Source organism: Peromyscus eremicus, chromosome 10 (genome assembly GCF_949786415.1).
Source record: "Peromyscus eremicus chromosome 10, PerEre_H2_v1, whole genome shotgun sequence".
Lineage (NCBI taxonomy): Eukaryota > Metazoa > Chordata > Mammalia > Rodentia > Cricetidae > Peromyscus > Peromyscus eremicus.
This window is the reverse complement of record NC_081426.1, coordinates 24,733,901-24,755,968: the sequence shown is the minus strand read 5'-3', so window position 1 is coordinate 24,755,968 and position 22,068 is coordinate 24,733,901. Positions and strand designations below refer to the sequence as shown.

The 22,068-nt window shown below is 45.7% G+C and overlaps 1 protein-coding gene across 1 annotated transcript in view; it reads right to left on the bottom strand.

The window, feature by feature from the left end:
• Positions 1-21,534, bottom strand: part of Kremen1 (kringle containing transmembrane protein 1) — a 74,023-nt gene extending 52,489 nt beyond the window's left edge. The window contains exons 1-2 of the mRNA XM_059275349.1: positions 21,444-21,534; positions 2,613-2,775 (exon numbers count right to left, since the gene is read on the bottom strand). Of these exons, the coding sequence (XP_059131332.1) occupies positions 2,613-2,775; positions 21,444-21,534 (254 nt within the window). The remainder of the gene's footprint in view (positions 1-2,612; positions 2,776-21,443) is intronic.
• Between the last annotated feature and the right edge of the window lie 534 nt (positions 21,535-22,068).

Below are 22,068 nucleotides of genomic sequence, written 5' to 3'. Positions count from 1 at the left end.
AGCCCTGGTTGTCCTGGAACTCACTCTGTAGACCAGGCTGGCCTCGAACTCAGAGATCCGCCTGCCTCTGCCTCCTGAGTGCTGGGATCAAAGGTGTGCACCACCACCCGGCACAGAGCTTCAATGTGGGTTCTGGGAAACCAAACCCAGTTCCTTGGGCAATCACTTTACCAAGCTAGCTCCCTAGCATTTTTTAAAAACATTCACTTACTTATTCACATGTAAGTGCATGCACACTTGTGTAGGGAGCATGTGCCATGGCACACATACAGAGCTTGTGGGATTTGGTTCTCTCTTTCTGCCACTGGGTTCAGAATATTGAACTTAGGTCATCAGGCATGGCAGCAAGCACCTTCCCCCACTAAACCACCTTAGCAGACTGCAAGTTTTGATTTATACAAAATATCTGTATACACTGTACCTTTGAAAATAAGCCAAGAACTGATTAAAGCGTAAGTAACCCTAACAACAAAGTACAAAGGACAGCGACGGGAGGGTGGCTCAGTGGTCAAGGCACACACCGCTCTTGCAGTGACCTGCAGTCCAGTTCCCAGAACCACCTCGGGTAGATCGCAGCCCTCTATAACTCCAGCTACAGGGGACTGGACACTTGTACCTTCTGTGGCCCCTGCACTCGGGTGCAGACCCCCCCCACACACATATACACACACAATTTAAAGTAATAAAATACATCTTTAAAGATGCAAACGACAGCCGAGTGCAAAGACAGCGCACACCCTACCTGAGGCTTGCCAGCAGGGCTCAGGGCGGAGCGCAGCAGCAGGACTGTCCAAACACTGAGTGAAGCTTTTCCTTGTCTGGCTCAGGTTTTGGAGACAGGATCGTATGAAGCCCAAGCTGGCCTGCACTCACTAAGTGGCCAAGGATGACCTTGGACTCTTGATCTCCTTCCCCTGACCTCTCAAGTACTGAGATTACAGGTATGCGCACAGCCATGGCTGGCCTGTAGCAAACTTTCAATGCTTTTATAACGACAAAGGAAAACTACAGCAACAGCAAACCTGGGGGAGAGCCAGTCGATGCGAGTTAGGACAGAGGGGAGGGAAAGACAGACACGGACTCCAAGCCTGGTGACGTCAAGACAGTCACACAGGCCTGGAGTGTTAGCTTGGGCATGTGGAGGGTGGAAGGCAGACAGAGTGGCCCACACAATGCAGACATACATGTGTTGGCTCAGCTGGGTCAACAGTGCGTTATGGTTAGGATGTTCATGTACCAGAGTCAGTGTGGAACGCAGAGTGGGACTCTGCAATCATTCTTTCTTGTCCTAATGGCGTAAGAGGCAGTCTGTGCACCTGTCCTGAGAACGATTAAATTCAACACATTGCTGAACCATGAGTCATGTTATCACCATCTTGGGTGTAAGTAGCTGAAAGGTATAAACAAGGCCCTTGGAATTTTTGCTCTGGTTTCTAAAAGCTTGTAATTCTATTTTTATCTTTCTGTCTATTCCTGTGTGTGTGTGTGTGTGTGTGTGTGTGTGTGTGTGTGTGTGTGTACAGATATGTGTGTGTTCGAATGTGTGTGTTTATATGTGTGATGTGAGGTTGACTTTGGAGGCTTTCTCCATTAATCTCCACACTATTCATTGAGACAGTGTCTCTCACTGAACCCAAGCTAGTCCATATGGCTAGTGTAGGTGGCCAGCATGCTCCTAGAATTTCATCCCTGCCTTCTGAGCACTAGAATGGCAGGTGGGCTTTCACAACAACCACCATTTACTTGGGTTCTCAGGATCCCAACTCTACCTCACTTCTGCACAGGAAGCACCTTAACCATTGGGCCATCTAGTAATTCTCAACTGTCTTCAATCTCAGAACCTGATCAAAGCTGTGACTCACCTCCCAAAGAAAATCGTAAATCTACCCCTGAAGACCATGGAGTGCGGTCAGAGCGCCCCGCTGGAGCCCAGAGGGACGCATGCCTGTTGCCCAGCTGCTTGGATGCTGAAGAGTGGAGTTCCTTGAACCCAGGAGTTCAAGTGTAGCCTAGATAACGTGTCAGAGGGAGGTTTGGGTCCCAGATGGTCTGAACATCTTCAGCACCTTTGATGGCCATGAAATGCTCACTGGTTGGAAGAACTGTCTGAGAAAATCCTCCCTAAGAGACAAGAGGGTAACCAGACAGGATACTTCTCTTATAGCCAGTATGAAAGCAAACTAAGTTGGAGGAGAGAGAGAGAGAGAGAGAGAGAGAGAGAGAGAGAGAGAGAGAGAGAGAGAGAGAGAGAGGCAGACGACGGAGGAAGAGACTGATTGGTTTTTAGGTACTTTGTAAGTTTCCCTGCACGTTTGTCTGTGCATCATCTGCAGTGCCTGAAGAGCCAGATGTCAGACCCCCAAGAACTGGGGTTACAGACTATTCGGAGCTGCCATGTGGGTGCTAGGAATCGAACCTGGATCCTCTGGAAGAGCGGCCTGTATTCTTAACTGGTGAGCCATCTCTCCAGCTCTGATTAATTCATTTTTGAAGGAATGATATGGTTCTCTGAGTTGGCCAACAGAAGATGAGAAAGTATTGCCAGTTATGAGAAGGGCTGGATGGAGCTGGAAGAACCAGAGATCATCCTGCAGCACTACGGCCCATCTTACCTGCAATAGTTATGCTCACCCAGACCACCTTCCCCGTTGGGGTATTTCAGCGTGTTGTATGGATGCTGGAATGTCTCGTTCCAGAACAGACATGGCTTCCCGCCTTGCAGTGCTGTCCAGCTCTGTGTTCCCCTATAATCTGCACCATTGGCTGTGAAACACTCTAGAAGAAGGGAAAAACAGCATACTAATTTTTGGCAACATTTATAGTTTCCTCCCTCTCTGGTGAATGTTTTATTTGTTTTGTTTGGATCAAGCTAGAAATGGATTGTGTTTTGCTAGATCCTGGGCGGCCAGCTGGGCTGAATGAGTCTGTAAAGAGGTACCCTGCCACGCTGGGTACCATTGGTACAGCTTGCTGGGTCACTGGGGCACTTCCCCTTGAGGTCTACAGGTCCCAGTGAAGACATAAACATGGAGCTGAAGTGTACTGGAGCCCATGAAGTGAGCCAGGAGACCCTCAAATCTAGAATAGTTGCTAACAGCCATGCACATGGAATTCTGGGCACTCGGAGGGGGCCACTGCTCCCGCCAGCATCTCTGTGTGGTAACTAGAACCAGGTCACCAGCTGTAACTGAGCGCTCCCCTACAGTCTGAAAGGCTGCTCTGACACTTGGATTTAATAAGGCCATCGGATACAGCAATGCTTTGGAATCCCAATCACACAAATCTGGGAATGACTCACATTCCCTGGTAATGAGGAACAGTCCTCCTGTGTTGTCTGAGGTGCAACACAACAGGACAAATGGAGGGCGGGGACAGCACTTCTCTCACCTCCCCCTGAAATGCTTTCCTAGAAAACCTGTTGAAAATGGTCTCAGGTCCCATTTTATGAAACGACAAATCCTTGCAGGTGCAACCATGCACCTCTAAAATCCATTTCTCAGACTCTGGGGGATGGGAACTGAGGCTGACAGGCTTCCTCCCACATATTGTATGCATTAAACTCACAGAGGTTCATGAGAAAGGCAGAGTACAAAGAGCAATTTTTTAAAATTAGCTTAGTTGGAACTGACAGATAGAAGCACTTCAAACACTTCTTTAAGATGTATCACTAGAACCCTGACAGTCTGGGGGAGTGATACCGACATTCTTAGCTTTCCTCCGTTCTTTATCCTAGCACACAGTGACCTATAACTTCCGGTAATAAGGACGTGATGCTGTCTCGCACTGGGAAGTGCATGTGCCTGCTCTAGACTCAGGCATGTGGACAACAGGAACACAGCTCTGACTACTTAGAAACTGAACATCTTTCTTCCAGTCACACCTTCCTCCCCGTAGCTAGGCTCTGTGTTTTGTCTGGAATGGCACCATTTATGAATAGCTCAAATAATCTGGAATTCTAGGAGATACAGAAAACCACAGCAACTTATCATGCCTGGTGCAACATTAATATGTTAAGTGTGAGTGCTCAAGTACCATGAGAGCATTAACAAAAAGCTAAAAGGTACCAGAGGACGGCAACTGGGCATAAAATGACATACACACAGCCAAAGGCCAGCTTTGGCTCACTGTCTTGGATGGTTGCTGATTACCCAGCTCTGTGGAGAAGTCACCACCATCCACACCATTCTAGTACTGACATCATGTTTAAGTGTGCACCGTGCTGTCCCTACACTCTTCTCACACAGGAGACAGCGGGGCTGTCCTCGACTATGTCGCAGCTCCAGCAGAAGCCCTCCGGTGGTGTCCTTTCTCTTGTCGTCCCTGATTACTTCCTGTAACTTCCTCCCCTCCTCATCTTTAGCACTCTGCCTGGTCCAACTGGTCATTAGGGGCAGTTCCGGTCTCACTGTTTCCTCCTCGGATCTACAATTCACTTTCCACACAGAACTCCAAGGTCCCAGGAGAGTGAAGGTTTGTCTTGTGGGTATTTGCAAGGCTTCTCTGCTGTAAGCCCAGATCTTCCTTCGTCACTCACTGTGGTCAAACCACACTGGTCTGCTTTTAATCCTGGGAACACACGTCCCCATTTCCTGCCCAAATGTTCTTCCCCTAATATTTCCAGTTGCAAGATAAACATTGCCTCCTCAGAAGTCCCTTCTCATCTCTGCTCTCTCTGTCTCCTTCTTTTGTCTGCCCCACAGTACTCACTATCACTAGGGTCACACTTACCCAGCCCTAAGCCCACGCTCCACACGCACGGATACCTTCCTGGTCGTTGTCACTGAGCAATGTGCTCTGACAACTACTCCACAGCATTTAAGTCGTGTTGGGTATTCTAAATAATCTAAAGATGACTTAAAGCACACGAAGGGATGTACAGATGACATGCAAAATGAGAATATGAGTATCTACACTGAGGAGTCCCCAGAGGCCTGATCAGTTTTCAAGTCACAAGACTAGATGATTTTTTTAATTAATTAATTAATTTCAAGCAGATTGGCATTTATTTATTTATTTTTGCCCTTTTTTTTGTTGTTGTTGTTGTTTTTGTTTTTTGAGACAGGGTTTCTCTGTGTAGCCCTAGCTGTCCTAGAACTCACTCTGTAGACCAGGCTGGCCTCAAACTCACAGAGATCCGCCTGCCTCTGCCTCCTGAATGTTGGGATTAAAGGTGTGCACCACCACCAGCTTATTTTTTTATTTTTTAAGGCCTAGATGAGTCTGTGAATATCAGGCTAACTTCTGTCAACTGCTATCTGTGCTATATAATCTTATGCATCAAAACATAATGTTGCAGGGGCTGGGTGTGGTGGCCCACACCTTTAATCCCAGTATCCAGAGGCAGAGGCAGATGGGTTTCTGAGAGTTTGAGGCTAGCCCGGTCTACATAAAGCATTCCAGGTTAGCCAGAGCTACATAGTGAGACTCTGTCTCAAAACAAAAACAAACAAAAAATACACTATGTTGCCTACCTTAAATATAGACAATAAAAATACATTTTTTAAAAAGTGAGGGGCTGGAGAGATGGCTCAGCTGTTGATAGTGTTTGCTGCTCTTCCAGAAGACCTGAGGTCTGCTTCCAGCACCCAAATTAGGCAGTTTACAATGGCCTGTAATTTCAGCTCCAGAAGATCAAATGCCCTTTCTAGCCTCTGCAGGCACCAGCACCACACAGCATATACTTACACACAAATAAAAAGAAAACTAAATCTAAAAAAAAAAAAAAAAAAAAAAGTGCCAAGAAATCAGAGCATGGTGGAATACACCTGTAACACCAGCACCTGGAGATAGAGGCAGGAGGATCAGGAGTTCTGGGTCATCCTTGGCTACAAAGCCAGTTAAAGTCTGGCCTGGCTACATGAGATCCTGTCTCAAATGAGCAAGCAAGGAAACAAAAAAGGCCAATGACTCACAAGCCATCAAAACAGGCTTTCACAGCAATGGCCTTGGCAATACACAGCAACCTGTGGGTCATGTTCCCAAGGATTTTATTTGTACCACAAAAGAATGTGCCGTGAATGGGGTTGAGATGTCATTTAACAGCAAGAATGTGACGGTGACGCCTTTTCTGGTTGAGGCAGGGTCTCTTGTGGCTCAGGCTAGCCTAGAGCTAACTATGTAGCTGATTCTGGCCTTGAACTCCTGTTCCTGCTGCCCCTACCTCTCAGGCAATAAGGTCGCAGGTGTGGTAGCCCATCTCAGGCGGTTCTTGGATCCACTCTAAATAAGCATACTAGATTTTAATGATTTTTTTTTAAACCAGACTTGCCTAGTGCATGCCATTGGGGAGGAAAAGACAGGAAAAACGAACAGTGTTATGGACTGAAAGTTATCTGTGCATCCTGACCTCACCAGGGTGTGGGCCAGGTAATGGCTTCTCTGCTGCTAGGAGTCTGACATAAGCTTTGTCTAGATAAGCAAGGAGAGGCTAAAACAACAAAGATCACTGGTGCCTTGTATATTCACATTTTCAGTAAAAGAGAATGAATGGAGGCAAGAGACCTGATGTCGACCCCACCATTCATGAATTCACCCGACATTTACTCAGTCCGTACCATTGCCCAGAGCTGTGGTGAATAGACTGTGGAGTCTTGGCCATGTTAACAGGGAACACAGATCATAAATCCACGGCAGTATCAGGCAGTGGTCAGTCTATGAAACAGAAGGGTCAGGCAGGGTCCGGAGAGATGTGAGGGACGAACTGGAGAAGAGTGGGAAGAACACTGTGGGCAGGGTACATGGTGGGCAAGCCCTGGCCAGCAACACAGTGCCCAGAAAGCTGCTGCCCCTCCCTGATGGACAGGTTGAGTACACCAGGACAGAGGGTCTCGAGGGTTACACAAGTGAGGCCCACACTCAAGAGCACACACACACACACACACACACACACACACACACACACACAGAAAGAAAGAGAGAGAGAGGAGGAAAGAAAGAAATGAAGCAAATTGTTGTTTTCTGATCAAAATCTAGCTGTCAATATAAAACACATCTTCATTTATATATGCCACTTAAATTACATAATTCAATAATTACACTGAAGAAGAAAATACAAATTAATACAAGCATTGCATTTTATATTTCACGTGCAAGCCAGTCGCAATGGTGTACACATTTAATCTCAGCACTCAGGAAGCACAGGCAGGTGAGTCTCTGAGTTTAAGGCCAGCCTGGCTTCCAGGACAGCCTGAAAATAAGAGAGCAAGAAAGCAAGAGAAAGAGAGAGAGAGAGAGAGAAAGAGAGAGAGAGAGAAAAGAAAAATCCTGTGTAAAACTACAAAGCTCAGCAAGTTCTGGGCCAGAACTATAGACAAAGACGATCTCAGAAAGCCACAGAAACAAACAAATAAAAACACAGAAAATACACACACTAAAACTATCACAAAGTACTTAATTCATCAGAACAAGGGAAAGAGGAGAGGGGCCCACATACATTCTCTAGGCCTTCTAGGAATAACAGGTTATTCCAGAGGTCACATTGTATGTATCAAGGGAAGGGGCACTATGTAAAAAATGAACACCCACCAACGCTACCATGGCAACCAGAAGTCCCGAATATTACTCAGTATGGGGAAGGAAGTACTCCAGTCACCGAGACTCAGGCACCTCGGCCTTCTCTTCTGCCCTGTGTGCTTTGTCGCAGGCTCCAAAGTAACAAGGACAACAGACAGACCTTGGACCGAAGCCTCCCAAACTGGTGGTCTCAGACAGTAACAGGAAACTGGCTACAAGATGGATGTGGTGGCCCATGCCTGTGGTCCCAGCACTTAGGGTGCTGAGGCAGGAGAACCACCATGAGTTCCAGGCCAGCCCAGATAACATGACTAGACCCTCTCACAGAAACAAATCCAGTGCTTAGGAGGTAGAGGCAAGAGTTCAAGTTTCTCCTCAAATACAGAGCGAGTTCAAGGCTAACCTGGGCTACAGAAGCCCCTGTCTCAAACACCTAACATACTATTTGTCCAAACTGCACATTACTGAAAAAGAATATTTTTCTCATAGGGAATCTATGGAATTATTGATTTTAGGCTAGAATTAGTAGTTGTCTCTCCATGTGACATAGGTAAGAGAAGAATTTTCTTCTCTTAATTTTTAATTAAAAGACGTTTCTTTTAATTCACCAAAACTTAAGTCTGTGTTCTGTGTGGGATGACTTGCACCTCCATCGACCATATGTTAGAACAAACTGGCTACTTTTCCGCCTGCTTTGAAACCAACATGGAAGCTGGGCATGGTGGCTCACACCTTTAATCCCAGCATTCAGGAGGTAGAGACAGGAAGATCTCTGTGAGCTTGAGGCCAGCTTGGTTTAGAGCTTTGTCACAGAGAGACCTTGTGTAAAAAAAAAAAAAAAAAAAGAAGAAGAAGAAAAAGAAAAAAAGGGAGAAAAAGAAATCTATATGGGAAAATACATACATTTCTTTTGGACAGGATCTCACGTAGCACAGGCTGGCCTCAAACTTGATAGATAGCCAAGCTAACCACAAACGCCTCCCAAGTGCTGAGATTACAGGCTTTGGCACCACACCTGACTCTTGTGTTTTCAGTCAAGGTCTCCCATTTTAGCCCAGGCTGGCCTCAAACTCAGCGAAGGAAGCCTCTTCACCTTGGCCTCTCAAGTGCTAGGATTCTAAGTGTAGTCAGTTTGTCTGGCTACCAAGTCCAGTGTTTAAAACAAGATACCAGAGAACATTTTCTGCTGAGAGTACCTCTGGGCTTTTGTAAATTGCAGTTTTATTATTTATTCTGTGTATGACTGTACATATGTGTGATGTATATGTGATGGTCGGAAGACAACCTGTCACTCAGTTCTCTCCTTTCACCATGTGGGTTCCAGGGATTAAAATCAGGTCATCAGGCTTAGAGGAAAGTACCCACAGAACCATCTTGCCAGTCTTTCTGTTCTTAAAATATTTATGAAATTTGGAAGATGGATAATTTATAGAACTACAAAAACTCTCATTATTTAGAGGAAAGCATTGGCAGTATGATATAATGTTCATATACATTCTGACATCAGGGAATTGCCACATTTTTAGTTTCCATAATGGCAGTGTATACTGTAATATATATATTTAAGAATCCTTATCATTTAGAGATCAGGACTGCGACATTTACAGATGAGATGATATCTGAGATTTGTTGCACAATACCCTAAGTGCTGAGGGGGAGGGTGGAGAATGAAATAACAGTAGCTATGGCTGGGAACTGTGACCCTAGACAATAGGTATTTGTGGCTTTCCTAAACTATTTTTGTGCATTTCTCAATTTCTCATAATAAAAAAATGGAAGCCACTCTAAAAATCATTAGTAGCACACTGCTTTGTAATAAATACGCCTTAGCTTCTTGTCAAGAACCATAAACTCCATCAGCCCAGTTTGCAGCCATCTGAACTCCAGACGATCATTCCCATACTACTTCTTGGATAACACGTTAACTTTGCAACGTGAACGTAGGACAAGCTGTACTTCTGCCCAAAGTAGTGTAAGCACATAAATAATCACTATAATTTTTTAAGTATCAGTAGCTTTTCTATTAAAATATCTTTCAGAGCTTCCTTTTCATTTAAGGAGATAATGTTCTGAAAGACAGTGACAGAGACCTGGAGGTGTGGCTCAGTGGTAGAGTACCTTCTGAGCATATGTGAAACTCTGGTTCAATCTCTAGCACACATGCTTACACATACAATATCACAGTAACAGAAAGAAAAGACCATGCTTCCCAAAGTTATTTTTGCTGAAAAAAAATACATAATATATATATATACACATCCATATATATATATATATATATATATATATATATATATATATATATATATATTTCTTTTTATGAGACAGGGTCCCATGATGTAGTCCTGGCTGACCTGGAACTTACTCTATAGCCTAGGCTATCCTCAAACTCCTGCCTTACCCTCTTGAGACATGAGATACCAACACTAGCCTAAGAACGTATACTCCTGGAAGGGGAGCTTGAATTCTTTTATCTGAATCTCTAATTTAGTCTTTTCTATAAGAGACGAAATACTGAATTATGTAAAAGACCATTCCATGAAAAACAGCTCATGGTAAGCACAGGGCCAGAGGGTTAAATTCAGAAGATGTCATAGACAGGGTCTTATTATTTGTTAAGTAAAAATTTTAAAGTTAAGCTGAGGACTGGAGACGGCTCAGTTGGTAAAGGTGATTGAAGCTAAGTCTAACAACTTAAGTTTGACACTCAGATCCCACGTGGTTGAAGGGCAGGACCAACTCCAGCAAGGTGCCATCCAGCCTCCAACACAAGCTCCGGAGCAGCTCAGTCTCTCTCTGTCTCTGTCTCTGTCTCTCACACACACACACACACACACACACACACACACACACACACACACACTAAAATATAATTTAGGTTTTTTATAAAATAAAGCTGGCATAGCAATACACACCTATAATCCCAAGCACTAAGGAGGCAGAGGCAGGAGGATCCACATAAATTCTAGGACGGTCAGGGCTACATAGCCAAAAATAAATGAATGAATAAACAAAGAATTTTTTAAAACCTAATTGTCAAAGGAGAGAAGGTGGCTTGGTGACATTCTGTCCCATCTGGCTCTCATCTGGAGCATGCTTCCCTCCCACCCGGGCAGCACCCACTGGGAAACACGCTATGGGTGTTGCTGTGAACATATGTTTTTGCCAGGGACAGCCACCATGAATATGCAGTAGTGCTTGAGGAATTTCTACTTACCATTTAGAGCAGTGGTTCTCAACCTTCCAAATGCTGCAACCCTTTAATACAGTTCCTCATGCTGTGGTGATCCCCAGCCATAAAATTATTTCATTGCTACTTCATAACTGTAATTTTGCTACTGTTATGAATCATAATATAAATACCTGATATGCGACCCCAAAGGGGTCATAACCCATAGGTTGAGAACCACTGATTTAGGGCATTGTGAATACATATAATCATCTCCCTGATACACAAAAGATAGTTAGGGTTTTGTTTAGTGCTTTTCTTTTTGATGTTCTGAAGATGGAAGCCTTGAGCCTCGCACATACTAAGCACACACACTGTCAGTCAGCTACATCCTTAACCCAGTTTCTGCACTAAGTCAGCAGCACCGAAGTCCCTAACTTATACACAGATTAAACAGGCCTTAGTTTAAGAAGAGTAGTTAAGAAGTTACCTGCTTAGCAGAGTCCTAAAATGTTTCATTAATAACAAAGTTCCACCGGGTGGTGGTGGTGCATGCCTTTAATCCCAGCACTCGGGAAGCAGAGCCAGGTGGATCTCTGTGAGTTCAAGGCCAGCTTGGGCTACAGAGTGAGTTTCAGGAAAGGCTCCAAAGCTACACAGAGAAACCCTGTCTCAAAAAACCAAAACAACAGTAACAACAACAACAACAATAACAAAGTTCCTTGAGGGACTTTACTGTCAGGGCCAAGAGAGCATATTCCATCATGTGCTGATGATATGAACCATTTATTTGCCCATATAACATGTGAACACCATGATGTCCTACTACTTGAGGTATTTATCTATACACAGCCTGTCCAATCTTGAAATCAGATTTCACACAAAAAAACGTTCTTCACATAAGGAAACAGAAAACATGACATATTTCAGCTTTCTGAATTTAGCTTTCTGATAGACAGACAGTATCTGAGTTTACTCTTAGAAAACAAAACAAAACAAAACCCTCAAAAAGACAGATGGTGAGCTGCTACAAGGCTGGGACCAGAAGAGGCAGCACCACACTCCTGTAGGAAGGGTACTAAACAGATCACAGGGTTCCCAGCACCACACTCCTGTGGGAAGGGCACTAAACAGATCACAGGGTTCCCAGCACCACACTCCTGTGGGAAGGGCACTAAACAGATCACAGGGTTCCCAGCACCACACTCCTGTGGGAAGGGCACTAAACAGATCACAGGGTTCCCAGCACCACACTCCTGTGGGAAGGGCACTAAACAGATCACAGGGTTCCCAGCACTACACTCCTGTAGGAAGGGCACTAAACAGATCACAGGGTTCCCAGCACCACAGACACTGACCCATCTGACCCGCTTCAAAGCTCCCAGTCCTGCCATGAGCTTCTCAAGCATTTTACCTTTTTGGTTTGTTTTGGGGATCCAGCTCAGGGAATCCCACTGCTGTTTGTGACTCACTGTTCTCCAAGTATGCCATGACTGTTACTGCAGGAGACCCTCACAAGACCGGGCCTGCTGCCATCCCTTCACTGAAGACCTGCCCATAATTCAAGCCCAGCTGTACTTGGTTTGGGGAAATGCAGGAGTGTGTAGGAGGTGGAAGGTTAACTGAAGAGGGGGACCCCCTCCATGCAGCTTTGACAGGTGACAAACCTTGGCTAGAACGAGACTGTTCTACAGTACAGCTCGTTTAGGGTCACCTACACTCCTGTCTATAAGCCCAATAAACTCACTGGTTCTCCAAGTTGGGCTTAAACTGTTCCTAGTACCCTGTTGGGAAGACAGACATTTGTTCATGTTTCCCAAGGGAAATCTAAAACAACACTCATGCTAGGCAAGCAGTCAGCCACTGTGGCTCACACATGCAACTCCAGCACTTGGGAAGATGAGGCATGAGTTTAAGGCTACTGTAGCTACAAAGTGACTCAAAATGACCTTTTTTTTGAAGTGAAGTGGAGTCCATCTGTCATCAAAGACAGAAATAGGAGGTTTGGGACTCAGGATCATCCTCAGCTACGGAGTGAGCGGAAAATTTCCCTCACATGAGCTCCTATCTCAATACCATCCCCCGTCAAAACTAAAAACTGAACAACAACGATTTTCAATACTCCACGTCCTCACTGAGCTTCAGCCCCCAGCTCTGGCTACTTCCATGCTTTATTTCTTCTGCTAGGGACCAAACCCAAGCCCTGAACTGCAAAGCTCACATTCTACCTCTAAGCAATCCCAAACAGCCTAACTTTGAATCCTCCACAACTGGCCGGGCGCCACCTTTGATCTGACTCCGGAGGCAGAGGCAGGTGAAATCTCTGGGTTGGAGGCTAGCCTGGTCTACAGAGTCAGTTCCAGGAAGCCAGGGCTACACAGGGAAACCCTGTCTTGAGTAAAAGAGGGAAAAAAAAAAAAGACAGCTCACTGAAAGAGCTGTTTATGTTTGTGAAACTGGGGGTGGGGGGTGGGGGGGGAGACAGTAAATGCACAGCTGGGGGAATCTGTTACACAATCAAGTACCCCAGTTTCTTTGTCTGTGGATCAGTCTTCTGGCTACCTAGCAATCACCTCTGAGAAGTTCCAAGAAGTTCTGTGTAAATCAAGTACTTAAAAGTCAAATACTTGCTAATTAAAAAACAAAAACAAAAACAAAAAAACCCTGCCAGACTTGGGGTCCAGCGACTGTCATCAAGCACTCAGGAGGCTGAGGTAGGAGGATTGTAAACACAAAGCAAGCCTCTGACACAGTGACACATTATCTCAAAAAACAAATTAAAGTTGAGGATGTAGCTCAATTGGTAAAGTGCCTGTCTGGCATAAATGAAGCTCTGGGTTCTACATTAATTAATAAAACAGGCATGGTGATACATACCTATAATCCCAGCATTCAGAAATCAGAGGTGGGAAAATTATAGTTCAAGACTAGTTTAGGCTACACAAGATCCTGTCTATGAATAAACAAGCAAACAAACAAACAAACAAATAAATGAAATAGATGATAAAGTCCCCCTGTACCCTTTGTTTTTTTAAGACACTCTTATGTAGCCCAGGCTGGTCTTGAACTTGAACTCACTGAGGATGGTCTTGAACATCTGATCTTCCTGCTTCTACCTCAAAAGTGATGATTCCAGGCATGTGCCGATGCAACATGCTTTACTTGGTACTGGGAATAAACCCAAAATGTTGTGTGTGCTAGACCAACACTTTGCCAACTGAGCCATTTTTATATTGAGTTTATTTTAAGCAGGAAACACCTGGTTCACATCTATACCTTGCGTCATGATCATGAGTAATCCTATTTCTTTTTTTCTTTGCAGGCCTCAGTTAGGACTTCACTCATGTTAGGCAAGTGATCTGGAACGTTGAGTTATAACCCAAGCCCCTAGCAATCCTATTTTGCACTGTCTAAAGCTCTCAATTGGACTAAAAATAGATTAAATAAACTAATAAAACCCAGCCTCCAGACAAGTTTTATCAGCACTGCCTCTGACCTATTTTTAATGTCAGATGATCAGAAAGTTCTCCAATAATGAAGTCCTGGAGGGTGTGGTCCTTGTTCCATGGAAGCCAGGCTCTGGGCTTTTCAGCTCCCTTTAGTTGATAGGGGATGGTCAAATAATAGCAGAGTTCCTGAGGAGGCCCTAATTGCCAGGTGGACAAGCTATCTCTGGAGCACATCACCAAAGCAAACCCTGCAGTAACAGTCACTGGCTCCTGAGATCTGGCATGGGGACAAACGAGTCCTAGAGAGAGATCTCCACAAGCAGCAGACATTTGATAAGCACTTGTTACATTGATCCCAACACAAAATCCAACTCAAGAGTCATACTTCAGAAACGATGGCCAGGGAGAAGAGTCAGAGCTGAAGGAAGGACTCGGCCCAGCCATGATCTACACCAGGGACAAGATGGGCAGTGCGGTCATCCCTAGACACCTAGAGCAGTGAGACCGGGACAGAGTGGCCAACGGAATAAGCCTGATTGTCCAAGGCTGAAAGTCTCATGCAGTGTTTTATGGATCTTGGAGTAGGATCCCAGGCTCAGCAGGGGAAGCACAACAGTTCCATCTGATTTCAGATAAATGCTAAGGAGGGACTAGGGATGTATGTAGCTCAGAGGCAGAGCGCGGTGCCTAGCCTGTGCTAGGTCCTGAATTCTACCCTTAGAACTGAAAAACAAACAAACAAATGCAAATTTTCTCCCTACCCTAACTCAACTACTGAATAATTTCTTAGAAGTATTCTCAAACATTGAATAAGGCACACGAAAACTAAAAAATTATTTTGTTTTTACCCGAATTCAAGTTCAGTTGGGCATCCTATATTTAATCTGACAATATTAAGTGGAAGTAGAAAGACAGGGAATCACAGATGTCCTCACTCTATGCAGGTTTACAGAATGCTATGCACTGAAATGCTAAAGGAGCTTAGATGTGGACAATGGAAAATGTGCTTCTTTTTGAGATAGTCTCATGCAAGCCAGGCTAGCCTCAAACTTGCTTTATAACAGAGGCTGACCTTGAACTCCTGAATCCCTGCTTCTACATCTAAAATGATGGAATTACAGGTGTGTGTGTGTGATCACACCTAACATGATGTTGTTATTGTTCTTCTCCTCCTCCTCTTCTTCTAGGCAGGGATTTGTTATGTGCCTAGTCTAGCTTCAAACTATTGATTCTCCTGCTTCAGCTTTTCTGAGTGTTGAGATTATAGGTATGTATCGTCATTTCTAGCAAGAATCTACGTCTTGGCTAGGTGTGGTGGCACATGCCTTTAATCCCAGCACTCGGGAGGCAGAGGCAGGCAGATCTCTGTGCTTTCAAGGCCAGCCTGGTCCACACAGCCAGCTTCAGGACAAGTAAAACAATGTTGAGATGTGAGTAGCCTGCTCTCAGGTCACAGTAAGAAGATAAAACAATGACATAGTTAGGACAGGCCTGGGTTTCCCCTCAACACGATCTTTACAGATAGGTAATTCGCTGGTGTGTTTAACAGCGCCCGGGCTTCAATCTGCTGCATAGGAATAGCATCCCCCATGTAACAATTAAAAAAAAAAAATGCCTCCAAGTATTACAGACTATTCCTAGGGAGCAAACATCTCCTTCTGCTGAAATCACTGAGTTAGAAGAAATGGCCAAATGAAGAGAAAGTGTCACATCCGTTCACCAGTGGTCATATAACAAAAGACTGTACTTGAAGGAGACATTCTCAGCTCTGCTGGGGCCCTCCAAACCCTAACAGGGAGGAGAAAGCCTGGTCACTTCAGCTAAGACAATTAGGAACCCTTCAGCTGCCGGAAGCACTTAGGAAGCCTCTCGGGTGAGCCAAGCCAATGAGGTCCTGTAATACCATGCATACATCGCGGCAGGCAGGACAGTGCACCCAGCCTTTGCAGAGGCTCTTTTTAAGCTAACCTCTCCTCCAACTGAACTTCTTCCAAATCTCTTCCTGCCATTTGGAAGTTGAGTGATTCTCAGCTGAAAAGGCCTGTATACTCGAGGTGCAGATGGCAGCAGTTAGGCCCGCACCAGATGCTGCAGTCTCTAATTTGATTGAAAGGATATAATTAGACAACAGAAACACTTTAATGAAAGAGCAAAACATGGAGGGAGGGAAGGATTGAAGGCCCTTAACTGATGCCAAAACACCCACCAGTAATAGAGGCTTTGAGTCTGGGGCAAGGCGAGGGGAAAGCCCCCAAAAAAGACAGTCCTCACCCTGTTTATTTCCCCATAGACAGAGAAATGGGGATTTTATTATTGTAGATTTCCACTGTATTTTATGTGGGAACAAACTGATTAGAACCAGAAGATTCTTCGGAAGAACTTCAAAGAAAAATAAATATGACTTCTGTGGTCATTATTAAAAATATTTTTACCAGCCCAGTAATTTTCTTTGAAGATGAATTTTTATAGATTGAACAGCAGCAAGTAATTTACATACTATGATGGGATTGGCTAGCAATCCCTACTATTCTCAAAGAGAGCTGCTTGGCTGCCATGTTGTTATTTGATTTTGGGATACTAAGAAAGCTACTAACACAATAATGTATCTACTTTGAGGATAAAAAGAAACCACGCAGGGTCCTCATACAGGCTGATGGCTACCACCATAATGAATCATCTTTAAAAGTTGCCTACGCTGTCTTTACTTTCCTGGCTTTAAAACGCAGAGTGTAAGTATACTGTTCTGGTTCTAACCAACAATCTAACCAAACTGAAAGAAATCCAGCCTTCAAAGTCTGCAGTTACTAATGTGGTGTGACACTCGGGTTTTGGAAGCGGCCACAGCCTCCTCAGCCCACTAGGAACAGGGCCTCGCCCTTGTGGTAAATTGAACAATAAAAGTTTAATGCTTTGGTTCCGTGCCAGGGATTAAACTGTGGCCGGAGACACTGGAAGCAGGCCCTAGCCGGGGAGAAGCCCCCAGAGGGCCCTACTGCAGGAGGCAGCGGGACAGTCAGCTCTGCCTACAAGATGGCCATCTTAGAGACTGCCCTCAACTTCATCCTCTTCAAGCTGTACGAGGACAGCTAAGGAGGTGCTTACCTAGAAAAAGCTCAGAACGGGAGAAAGCTTTCCTTGGAGAGAAGTAAAATTTCTGTGGAATGACATCTCTACAATGACCTCTCTCCTCTCCCTGTTCTGGCTAAATACAGACTTTCTCAAGAGGCTGAGATCTAGGGAAAAGACATCGAATCTTGGGAGGAAGAGTGATGACAGGAAAGGGCAAAAAAAAAAGTTGGACCTCAGTGCCTGCTGCACCTAAAAGAATACTTCTGGGTTCTAGGGCAAGTCAAGGTCAAACTGAACATGGAAGGAATGTCAGCCATCCTTACCTAGAGAGAGATGTATCTGCCGACAGGAGCCAGAGCTCTCTGAACCTGTGCAGGGGGTGCTGTGGGACGCTCAATTCCTGATCCTGGTCCTTATTCTTCAGGAGATAAAACCTCAGACAAAAGCTACAGACACCAACTTCTGGTCTCTCTCAACATTCCCATTCACTGCCCAGCAGTACAAACACAACCAGCTTGCTATGTTTCAATGTTTCACTTTGTTTTCTTCCAAATTAGTTTAATTAAAAAAGAATCAGCCATCCAAAGCACACTGTTGTTTTCACACAACAATAGAAGTGTGGAAGTAAAAACCAATAGCTTAGGAAGTGACGGGTCCCTCCCGCCCACTCCCGGTTGTTTCTCTGGGTCTCAGGGCTGGTGCCACCTGCTGCCTGGCTTTTCTTGGCAAAAGAGAAGATCTCTCAACAGTTTGTCTCAAGCAACATCTGCCTGCATAGCTGAGTGAACAAACTAGGGATCAGCTCTGAGGTAGGAATTATTTCCTTAAGCAGTGCACTGAATCACACTGAATTTCCATTTATTAATGATTGAAATTTATATAAATAAGCTTCTCCCAGTTATATCTTTTTAAAAAGCGTAGTAAAATGTAAAACTTACCATTTTAGCTGGCATTTCTTCCTTGCTTATGGGGCCTTACTACACTGCACAGGCAGGCTGCTAGCCTCAAACCACTCTCTTTCTCAACCTTCCAAAAGCCTGGGAGCAGAGCTGCATCATCACTGTGCCTGACTCCCATATGTATGTAAAAGTTAATTCGCAGTAAATGGTAAAGGGTTCGTCCATTCACCAAAATCAACCCTCTTTGTTGCTTTTTCCAGATCAGTAAACACTTAAAAGTCAGTTCACATGCACCTAGCACAAGGCTTTAGTACAAGTACAGCCAAATCATGACCCATAAACTAAGTTACGATTAGTCATGTAAGTTTTTAATTATAAAACATTCAAAAGGACAATATATTATGACATGCAAAAATGATATAAAGATTCAAATTTCAATGTCCAAAAAGTTTTATTAAAACACAGCAATGCATTCAGGTGTGGTGGTGCACACCTTTGCTCTCAGCCCTTGGGAGGCAGAGGCAGGCAGTTATCTGTGAGTTCAAGGCCAGCCTGGTCTACACAGTGAGTACCAACAGCCAGAGCTACATAGTGAGACCCTGTCTTGGAAAAAAAATAAAACAAAAATAGCAATGCCTGTTCATTTTTTCTATGACTACTTTTGCCTACACCGTTGGAGGTGAGTGATTACAACTGCGCCCATCTATGGCCCTCAAAGCCTAAATCATTTACAGTTTTGCCTTGATCTAGAGCCTCAGGTAGAGTTCCAGGCTCAAAAATTCTAAACTAGGGGCCATCAAGATGGCTCAGGAGGTAAAGGTGTTTGAATTAAGCCTGGCAATAGGAATTCAATCTCTGGGACCCAAAGGGTAGACAGAGAGGATGGACCCCCAAAAGTGCTCTCATCTCTATAATCAAGACATTATGCCCCCATGTCTATAGCCCCCCCCCCCCAATAAGTAACACTTTAAAGTTTTTAGATTCTAAACTAAAGATGGTATATTGCCTACTACCCAAAATTCCCAATTTGGATATTATGAAGCTGTAAGTCTGTCTTAATCATTTTGCTTTTGGTCCACCTATGCTACACTCTGAGCACATTAATACCTATACTGAGCACACCAACTTGTATTGGTTAGTAGTGAGCCTAAATGCAATACTTTCTTGCTTTAAGATTTATAAAAGGAAAGCTGGGCATTGTGGTGCACACCTTTGATCTCAGCACCCGGGAGGCAGAGGCAGGCAGATCTCTGAGTTTGAGGCCAGCCTGGTCTACAGAGTGAGTTCTAGGATAGCCAGGACTACATACAAAAACTCTGACTCAAAAAAGCAAAACAACAAAAGATTTGTAAAAAGACTCACTACTATCTTAAACATTTAAGTTATTCATCTATGAGCCAAGATAGTCTATACTGTAGAGTATGAAGACCCTGCAGGTAACCAAACTCGGATAGTAAAGCACCACATACTATTGGCTAATAGGACAAATTCCAGATGAGAAGGAAGGGGAGGATGATGAGAGGCTAGAAAAGACCCTATCACTAACTTCTGTCTTCCTTCTTATCAGTTGTGAAAGAGAAAGCATGTCAAAAGAAGAATGGAGGGACAGGAGATCATTTGGGGTTGACTACACACTATAATTAGAATAACACAGAAGGGGGATGAGCTAACTGTTTTCATAAAGTCAGCATTCAAAAATGCAAACCACCAGTAATTTAAATATTACAAAGTTGTGCAGAATATAAGTATTGGAATAATTTTTTCCATCCACAAAATTTTAGAGAAAATTACAGTATCACAAAATATGAAATGGTAAGTTTGGCATAGTCTCAGTGTATAGCTTTTTTTTTTTTTTTAATTGGAAAGGATTTAACAAACTAGTGGCTAGGCTCTTGACAGGATGTGATGCTGAAAAACCATGTGGTATGTCTCTGAAACTGCTTCTGGAACCAGAGGGGAAATGTCACAAAAGCACTGATGTAGCAGAATGCTGGGAAACCGGGCTGATGAGTTTGAATTACTTAGCATAAACTGTTTCACAACAGTCATATATCTGTCCGCACTCAAGACTCCTAAATAAAAGCACACCGACTTTACCCGAGAGCTGCTGCATCTGACCCAGCAAGGCAAAGGTGCCTAGCAGATACCACCTCCCAAAAGCACGGGCAGAACTGGCTCAAAATGCTTTTCAGAGTTACATTGCTGTGCCCTTTCCAGCAGGGAAACTAGCCTATTTCTACCCGCACCTCTGTCTCCAGAGAGTACATCAAATCCCGAACACATAGATGACAAAGTGGAGCTAAGGGGTTACTAGGTTACAGTTATGTTGACACGTCCTGGCTCTAGGAACGTCCCTCCCTCCTTGCTCACATACTACAAACAGTAGAAGTGGGCAAATTATAGAAGTCCCATAGAAGGCAACAATCACCTAGAAACCACTTTTACTGAGTTTCGAGTGTTGGGAACCCTTCATTCTGCCGTTCTAAAGCCCAGCTTTATCTTTTGCCGGGATTCATCATATAAGCAGCTCACAGTATTCCCGGGGTAAACTAGGTGTCTAGTCTTTAGTGAACTGGGAAACACTATAAAAAGGAACATTTAAATTTTTATTGATGGCCTTTTGTACATGGTGGTACACTCTGTGCATGTTGCCTACAGTGTATCCTTCAATGTTCACCAACACTGCACAGGAGTGAGTTATCATCATACTCCCTTTAACCGAGGCTTACGGAGCTCAAAGTTTGTCTCAAAAATCACACAGAAAATAAGTCTCAGCCTTTTCTCTAATCCGAACTGGCAAGGAAACAAAGCAACTCTGAGTTTTCTTTGACCAGCAAAACCCTGTCTTTGCAACATCATAATCTGCAAGTTAGGGTGGAGACCCAAGCGGCAGGTTCACAGCGTATGCTCAGCACCCGACAACCCGCAAAGAAACTGAACTGGGCCGGACGACATCCTCACGCCTGTTCTTCCACTGGGAAGGGATTCTGCGGCAAGGAAGGGCGTGTGGAAACTAAGCAGAGTCCCGGCTTCCATCCTGGCTGAGGGCACCACCTCGGGCGGACCGCGCGGCGGACTCGGCCGGGGGAGCAGGACGCCGGACTCGGCGTAGTCTGCACTCGGGACGGGCGACCTTAGCCGTCACGCACCCCTTCTCTCCCGTGAGCTCAAAGGGAGCTGCGTCCCGGGAAGTTCGAAGCCGGCGCGCGGGACACAGTCCTGGTAACGGGGCAGGCGCGTCCACGCCGCGTTCCGGGACAGAAGCCCAGGCATCGCCTCCTCCGGGGTCCACGCGCGAGGGAAGGAGAGCGGGGCGCAGGGGGGGAGGGCCGGGGTCTCACTCACCGGGGCCGGGGCGGGGGCCGGGCGCGGGCCGGGCCGCCAGAGTGAGCGCGGCGGCGGAGAGCAGCGCGAGGCGGGCGGCGGGCGGCGCCATGGGCCGTCAGTGCGGGACCCCCGGGCGCGGCCCGGGGCAGAGGGGGCAGCTCCGGGAGCCGGGGGCGGCCATGGGAGCAGGACGGAGCTCAGCGTCGCCCCGCCCCGGCCGGCCGGCCCGCCCCGGCCCGCCCTCCTCAGCGCCGCCCCCACCGCCAGCCGCCGGCCAGGCTCCGGAGCGGGGCCGACTGCGCACGCGCGTCCTGACCCGCCGCCTGCCACTCACGCCCCCGAGCCCGCCCCCCGCCCCCGGCCCCACCCCTAGGGGCGCTAGGCTAGGCCACTGGAGGTGTGGCGTCTACAGGTGAGGGCGGGACCCGGGCGGGACCCGGGCGGGACCCGGCCCTGCCTCCGAGTCCCCACGCTGAGGGTTGGCGGGGTTGACACAGGCCCGGCGCCCAGTGACCCCAGCTCCACCCTCACCTGGGTCGTGGCCCACGCGCGGGCTCCACCACTGCGGTAGTAACCAGTGCAAAGCGCCTGTCTTGCTAGACTCATGGTCGTGGTTAGCCAAAGCTTGTTTTGGAGTCCGCCT